Source organism: Pteropus medius, unplaced genomic scaffold, assembly GCF_902729225.1.
Source record: "Pteropus medius unplaced genomic scaffold, Ma_sr-lr_union100, whole genome shotgun sequence".
NCBI lineage: Eukaryota > Metazoa > Chordata > Mammalia > Chiroptera > Pteropodidae > Pteropus > Pteropus medius.
Window position 1 is genome coordinate 2,998,528 of NW_024356248.1, and position 8,425 is coordinate 3,006,952.

The window sequence follows — 8,425 nt, forward strand, 5'->3', positions numbered from 1 at the left end:
TTTAACATGAGCTTAACATATTTTAATAAGCCACAGGCCTGAGATGTGGCACGTTCGATGGATTGGATATTTTCAAAAATATACGCAGGAGTATTATCTCATAAACTGAAAATCGTTCTGACCTAAAGTTTGCTCAATGGTAGGGGGGAAAAGAGAGAGAGAGAGAGAGAGAGAGAGAGAGAGAGAAAGAGAGAGAGAGAGAGAGAGAAAGCCGCTAGGAAGAGGTGGCTGGGCCTCAAGCTCGAAGACACTCCAGGCATTTGGAGACTGGATGGTAGATGGCTCATCTGGCCCTGTGAACAGAACCGAGCCCTGGGTGCTCCGACCTCAACCCGCCTGCAGGACTTCCTGGCCTGGGAGCATGTGCCTCTACTCCCATCTCCACCCGCTGCCACTGTTCTTCCTCATCTACCTCACCTTTTGGAGGCATTTCAGAAACTGATTTAGTCATTTAGTCAGTTCACCAAACGGTCACCCTTCAAGACTTTAGGATGGGCAACTAGCCAATCACACGGCTTTCCTTTTTTGAACTTTGTGTCTTTGTTTTTTTTCTTAGAAGTGCTGGTTTTCCTCAGAAGTGACTTTCTGAGTATTTCATGGCAGCAGCTACAGGCTATTAATTTCCTTTTGTGCATCTGCCAGATAACCAAAGGACCACCGCGGGGCAGGGGGAAGGCTGCACAGGAACCCGGAAACTAGGAGGAAATGGACAGCGCTGAGTCGAAAAGTTCAAGGCTATTTGTCCGTGAGCTTACTGGGGTTTATTTTAAGTATGCTGACATCACCCTGCACGATAATATATTTAAGAGCTAAAATTAATTGACCATCTACCTGCCTCAGAAGCAGGCCCTTCGCGAGATGCCTGTGAAGTCACCATCACTGCCTCCCCTTGGTGCATGAGAACACCGAGCTCGGAGAGGTAGAACACTCACTCAAGGCCATGCTGCCGAAGGGCGAATTGAAAGTTCGAACCCGGCATCTGTGAGACACCAAACTCTGTCTCCCGAACCAGGGAAAGGTGCAAGAACCACCTCGAGGAGGCTCCACTACCTTGTCTCCCAGGCCTATGTGGATTCAGCCTGGGATGTGCCTGTTCGACTCGCTGTTCTGGGAGAGTGGCTCAGTGACCTTTCGCTGAGATCACGTGCTGTATTTCTTTGTTCTCTAACCCAGGCTCCCTGTGGAGAGGTTTTTTACACAAGGAGTGCTCAAGAAACGCTGCTGATTGAGGGCACTGATCTAAAAGGGTTTTTTAACCAGCATGTTAAATCTGTAGCTAATACATCCCCTATACCTGCTTATTATCTGTTACTTTGTAAAGTATGTTTTTCAATGATTTCTCAACAATGTGGCAATCCAAATAGTACAGTTTAGGAAAATAAGTTAGAATCGAAGAGACCAGGTTCAAGTTTCAGCTCCGATCTCTTAACAGTTTTATGACCTTGAACAAGCCACATGCTGATGCCCCCAGCCCCAGCTCTCTCATCTGTGAAATGAGATTATAGTTCCCGCTCCGTAGAGTTTTTGTGGGGATTAAATGAGGTAACGCATGTCAAACGCTTAAAACAAAGCACATGTTCACTAAACATTAAAGGATGATAATGATAAATACAAACTTAACCGGCAATCACTGCACACTTATTATATGCCAGATTATCATGTGCCTTTACACACACATCTCACTTAATCCTCGCGGCAATCCTCATGTTAACAAACGCTCTGGGATGTTGTCAGGAGCCACCCAGGGAAATCGAGGCAGGACCACAAACAACCACTCCTCCTGTTGGTTGTCTGCATCATGGAACCAATTGTAATCACCATGGTACACTAATCACCATCATTTTACTAAAAGGCAGGGATTATTTTCAAGGTATGGAAGGCCTCTTCCCTCTGAATCCACTTAGCCAGTGGAATTTAATCGGACAATGGAAAGCAGAGAAAGTACTACTTTGAAGAACTAGCAGAAGTCGCCGGGTAAGGTAGAAGGTTTTGTCCGTTCCACCTAAAATGCTTCTGCCTCCCCTAAGTTTTCTATGTACCTTGTGCCTCCAGTTAGGCTTTAGTTCCTGCATATTTCTTTACTGAAAACTTATTATGTGCCACCCCTTTAAGGAGACAAATGAAACGGGGGGTGTAAGGGTCAAATAAATGACTCCTCCTTTTCACAAGTCATACATCCTTAGTTTTCCCCCCAAATAGCATAATCCAAAATAGTCCTCACATTAGAAGTTCTCAGTCAAGTCCTCTTTGATTTGTTTGCTTCTTTGCTTTGGAAAACGAACATTGACAAGAAGGGACCGAGAGAGGTCCCGGTCAGCCAAGCAACAGAAGTTAAGTTCCCTCAGGGGTTTTATCGAGACCGGGACTCGTGTTTCGACTCTCCTCTAATGAACAAAAAGAAATGAATGATCTCGGAGTTATTCTGACCAGTGCAAATGAGTATTCCTAGACAATAATCTCAGATCAATTCAGGATATCTGAGCTTTGCACCACTCAAAATTTAGTCAGGAAGATTAAAGTATTTTAATTAGTTAATTTAAGGAACAGAATACAGAAAATGCTTTACACAGACATGGACGGAGGGCCAAGAAGCCAAACGGAGGATGGAAATTAGCAACAGGAAGTTGGAGGATCAAAGAGGGAGGGCAGGGTCACCAGAGCCCCGCTGATGGGAGCCAGACCACGGTGGCAGGGTCTGACGAGTGAACGCCGAGGCCAGGACAGAGATCTGCCTGGGGAGGAAAACCGTGGCCTCTTGCCTCCTCCCTGAGTCTTCCACCAGTGCCTCCCCTAGGTCAAAGGCACCAAAAGCCAGTTGGCAAGGGAACCTGGCAAATGAGTTCCCTGCAGAACAGAGAGCAGGGAGGGTGGGGAACGGACCTGACAGCAAACAGGCAAACGACTGGCAGCGGCTTCCTGCCTGCCTATGGAAGAGCCCAGAAATGCAGCACCTACCGGCTCACCTAGTCATCCAAACGGTCTACGTACAGAAAGAATCGAAGAGTATTTAACCTGCTAGATTTGACTTCATGCCTAGAGTTCCGAGTTACAGTCACTTTGAGGTTCTGAGTTTCAACAAAAATCAAGCCTGCCTAGCAAACCGCCGTGCTTTCGAGACTGCTCACCTCCCAGTCCCTCCGACCAGGCACCGGGCCACTCTCCAAAGCTCCACAGAACGGCGCCCACACTCTGTCCACGCACTTCTCCCAGTCCTGACTCAGATCTCAAGGGCTGGGGCTGTCCTGTTTCTCATGAACAACTGATATCCATCACTGTGCCAAGCACATGGTGTCACTCAACAGAAGTTTGTTCGATGAATAAATAAACAGATATTAGTAACCTCAGGAAACAAACATGCTCCATATGCCACTGCAGAACTGACTCATAGACTTATTTAAGCACTCCCAAAAAAGAAAACCTTTATAACGGCATTTTTCCGAAATACAGTCAATCATCCTTGTTAAGTGAAGTTACATGTCAGAAAGGGTTCTGTGGAAAAATAAACAGGCATTTTAAGCCAGTTTCTTTATTACAGGGATTCTTGGGGGCCTTTAACAAGTTAATGTGTATTATAAATCTCTATGAGAAGAGCAAGAAGCACGTCTCAGACATATTTGACCCCAGAAGTCTTTCTGCATCTCATACCGTCATCCACGACAAACGCTGTGAGCCACCTAACGGCCACCCCTGCCTGTCCCCGCCCGTTCTTGTTAACAGAACTCTGATTTTGTTTGGGCAGTGATGCTGCCAGCCCCGGAGGAGGAGTCGTGCTCGGCGCTATTGACCATCCTGACAAGCCGGCCCTTTGTGAAGTCCACGCTTTCCTCGTCTCCCTTTTCCAGCTCAGAGTGGCTATGACCATGTGGTTCATCGCTGGCCGATGGGCCACAGGGCGAAGTCAGGTTGGAGGATTTGGGGAGTCATCCTCCCTGTTAAAAGGGTTTTTGAACTTTCCTAGCTGCCTCCTTCCTCACTGCTTAAGATGCTGGTGTAGGATGATGCCCTGTGGAGCTGTGACTCTGGTGGTTTTAAAATGCAGCACAAATTCTTTCATGCGCCTCCCATTTATAGCTGGTGTCTACGGATATTGCTCTCCTGACTCTGGCGGGCTCGTGACTGCTTCGACAACAGTGTATGGCCGCAGTGATGTGCGCTATCTATGACTTCCATGGCTGCAACAGGTGTCTTGGAGCCCTGAGTCTCCGTGTACCGAACCCATGCCCCTGACTTGGTCGTGCTGAGAAGCCCAAGCCACAGAAAGAGGTCGAATGTAGGTGCTGCAACTGGCAGTCTCTGCTGAGCTTTCCTGAATCACTCTAGTCCAAGCTGCAGTGTTACAATACAGAAGTCTCTAAGACTGCAGCCTCTGGCAGTTCAAGCCTTCCCAAACAAGGCCCAGAAATTGTAGAGCAAAAACATCATCCACCTCCGCTAAGCCCTGTCTGAATTTCTACTCTGCAGAATCTGTCAGTATCACCAAAGGGTCGGTCACACCACTAACTGTCATGGCGATTTGTTACACCACCAGCAATGTGTGGAGCCGAGATTTAAACCAGGATCTGTGGGGTGCCAGAGACTGTATGATCTTTCCATCATCCGCTCCCTCCTGCCTCTGCCCCACTCTGATACGTACCCTCCCCGTGTTCTATCAGATAATCAGAACAGACTCTCCACCCTAAGGGAAAAGCCAAGAGGGTCAGCGAGATACTGACTTGACCCCAATACCTCTAGCCCACTGTACCACCCCTAATTCCAGACTTCTTCATATGTGAAATAATTACATATCTTTATTGCTCCAGCCACAGTTCCTCGAAAGCAGCCCTAAGTGATGCGCCTTACGCTGCCGCTTAGAGACCCAGATTCGGGGCAAAGCTCTGACCCTTCCTCCCAGGGGCTGCCGCACCAGCGACTCACTGATCTTTCCCGCTCTGGCCTCTCCCACTTTCTACACATTGCCACCAGAATGCTTTTTCTAAAACGCACTCTGATCCCATCATGTTCTCGCTTAAAACCTTCAAAGGCTCCCCATCGCTCTGCAGTGGGGTTCATAACGACAGCAGGCAATAGGATTATCTGGAAGAATTTTCTAAAAATCCAAAAGTCCGAGCCATTCCAGGCCCCCTGAATCGGGCGTGGGTGCGCACGCGAAGCCCCCAGGCGACTTCTCTCACCCCCATCTCCCTCCCTCCAGGCGGAATGGAAAGCTTCCTCTTCCGTGCTCCCACAGGACTACCTCGCTGACCTTTCTATTATCACAGGACTTTAAAATTTTCCTATCGCCCTCACCCAGATAAAGGATACCACGGGGCAAGGACTCTGCCACACAGAACACTGTATCTCCAGGACCTAACAGGCTGCCTGGAAGACAGTGAGCACTCACGTGTCCTGATGGATGAATGGATGAATGAATGACTAGAGGACAATAAATCCCTCGTGTTTCTGCCTTCTCAGGTCGGTCCTGTTTCCTCTAAAACTTCGCTCTCTCTGCCAACTGAGCAAACAGACCGAGGAAAATACGGACGACAGCGAATTAGACGAAAGTCTGGGGTTTATCATTTACTAGACCCCGGCTTAATCAGCCGAGGAGGCCTGAAAACCCGAAGGCCAATTCTCTTCTCCAACAAGTGAGAAGCTGGAGAAACCATTTGAGTTTTACAGTGCAGAGCACATTCTGAAAACACCTTGGTCCTGTGACTTCCTCCGCACCTCGCACAGGCCTCTCCGACCGAGCTGCACTTTCGGTCCTCAGCAAATAACCGGGGGCGACCGACTTGCTGGACTGAGTCCAAAAAGCAGGCCTGATCGCAAGAGCACCTTCCCAAGAAACCTACTTACTGTATCCCACAGAATGTCCCATGTGTGTTCCCCAGTCACACACACAGGGAAACCCCCTCATTTCCCCAAATCCCCACTACCTAGAACGTACTGTATCCCACCGTCACAGATATTTCCAGACGGCATTCAAAAAAATCAACTCTGTGGCCCGCTTTCTCGCAAATACACCGGGGACACAGTGGAACAAGGAGTAAACTTTACTGCAGACACGCTTAGTGTGCGTCAGGCACTGCGCTAAGTCCAACACACGCTTTCTCGTTTTATATTCATGATAGCCAGCAGGCAATATCACCATTTTAAAGGAAACTGGGGTTTAGAGCAGTTTGACAACTTTTCCAAAGTTACACCACCAGCAATGTGTGGAGCCGAGATTTAGACCAGGATCTGTGGGGCGCCAGAGACTGTATGATCATCCGCTCCCTCCTGCCTCTGCCCCACTCTGCTACGTACCCTCTCCGTGTTCTATCAGATGAGAAAAGCGGAAAGTAACCTTGCCCTAAGCCCGCGCTAAGCACTTTCTGACTGTTAGCTCCTTTAATCCCCAGCAAATCTGTGAGATCACAGTTGGTGGCAGGTAAGGAATTAATTTCTAAGGCCAAACTCTTGGTCAAGTGACTTAACCAAGGTCACTTCCTAGTGAATGCCTGAGGATGGACTCAGACCATGTCTTGGAGGCTGAAGTCTTGGAGGCCACCTTCGCACCTCACAAGCATCACTGCCTCTCGGGGCCCCTCTGATTTGAGAGAAGAGGCAGACGCTATCCTGGGAGAAGGTTCCCGATCCCTTATTCCTTATTCTTTCGGTTAAATTCTTTAACGAATCTGGTCCTCCAAGCTCAGAGGGACAACCTACAATGATGTAAACATCTTAAGTCCCCTCCCGCCATTGAGCAGAAAGACATCTTCCTTCCACAATCCACACATGGAACAGCATGAGACTCACCAAACTCAAAGGCCGCCTGATTGCCCTATGACTCCTCAACCGAAAGGCCAGACCCGCCCCCGGGGAAGGAAGGTGGGGGTCTACGAGGCGTTCGCAGCCGGCTTCCCGATCAGGCCAGTACACGCTCCGGTTCGCTCCAGTTCGCTCTTAAACCCGCTTGTGACTCTGACAGATGAACGGGCCTGAGCCGTCACACCTCGCACCTCGCTCCACTCCGTTTTGACGAGAGCTGAGAACAGCTGGACGACTCTTCCACGTCCCGAAGCTACAGGACGGGAGACGCCCACGTCCTCCCTGCAGAAAGAATACGACGCCTGTCTTCCTTCCGGAAAAATAGAAAGAAACCTCAGTACGGTGGCAGAAGCGTCAGTGACTGAACTTCCCGTGCCTTTGTTTTTTTTTTGAAGTGTCATTTATTGAGCGCATACGGCTCAGATGCTACGCTGAATGTTTCAGAAACATTATCCCATTCAATCGTCATAATCACCCTCTAGGGAATTACATTAGCAATCCGGACTGACCGATAAGGAAACCGAGTGTGCTAAGGAACATTCGCAGGGTCAACAGCTGGTCGCAAGCAGGGCTGAGATCTGCAGCCACGTTCCTCTGGCTCCAAAGCCCGTCCGTGACACGCCACCGCCACCACTAGCGCCCCCGCCCCCAACAAGCTTCCCAGCACCCACCGCCTGCCGCAGCACCTTGCCATCAAGGACCTTCAAAATCACAGGGCATGCGAGCGTGCAGACGTAGGCAACCCACCTTTGCCCCGTTCGACTTCAAAAATATTAATTGGTGGTTTCTCGGTTTCTCTGTTGTCACTGGAATTAAGCCAAAGGGACTGAATTTTGGGAAATAAATGTGGTCTCTGTGAATCACAGGCCTAAAGATACGATGCGTTTTATGCCGTGTGGCTGGGACCCCGCGGGTTGATTCTGTATTCAAATTATGTCATTTGGGCAAGAAGGGATATCATTAAAATGTTGTCACGTAGCATAAGACTTTAATTACATACAATTTACTTTCCGCTGACTTTCTCCATAAGATTAAAAACCTACACCCTCCCAAGTAAGTATTAGAAAGACTCTCCCTGTAACTTCTTGGTCTGGCCTCCCCGTCCCTGCGAAAGACTGACTTTCCTCTGCTACTCTGGGAAGATCTTTAAGGCTTCATTCTTTATAAGGAAGCTGTGTTTCCTTATGTACATTCAGATGAAGGCACCGGCAGGCTGCCCACCTCAGAGAAGAACTCGTCCATGAAAGCTGTGTTGTCGATGGCGATCTCGACCTCATCAGTGTCATCATCCTGTGTCAGCTGCTTCTGTGAGAGACAAAAACGGGCAGGTGAGACTCACAACACAAGAATTGGCTCCAAGTATGGAATGCTCGCTAGGGCCCAGGAGCTCGATCTACAGTCAGCATTTTACATCCACAGTCACCTTGAAAACTCAGAACAGCTCTGGGACGTGGCAAACTCTGATGTCACGCTGTCTGAACTGCAACCCTAGTTCCCCCATTTACTGGTTATTTGCGGGGTGGACAGGCGAGCTACTATCCCCACAGTACCTCCATTTTCTTATCCGTGAAATGTTAATAACAACACTACCTACTTCACAGCGTTCTTTAAGAAATCAGTAAGATAATGATTTTTT

At 48.7% G+C, this 8,425-nt stretch overlaps 1 protein-coding gene across 1 annotated transcript in view; it reads right to left on the reverse strand.

The window, feature by feature from the left end:
• STX3 (syntaxin 3) overlaps window positions 1-8,425 on the reverse strand; it is a 36,323-nt gene that overhangs the window by 13,491 nt on the left and 14,407 nt on the right. Inside the window, 1 exon segment of the mRNA XM_039860180.1 lies at window positions 8,011-8,094. Within this exon segment, the coding sequence (XP_039716114.1) occupies window positions 8,011-8,094 (84 nt within the window).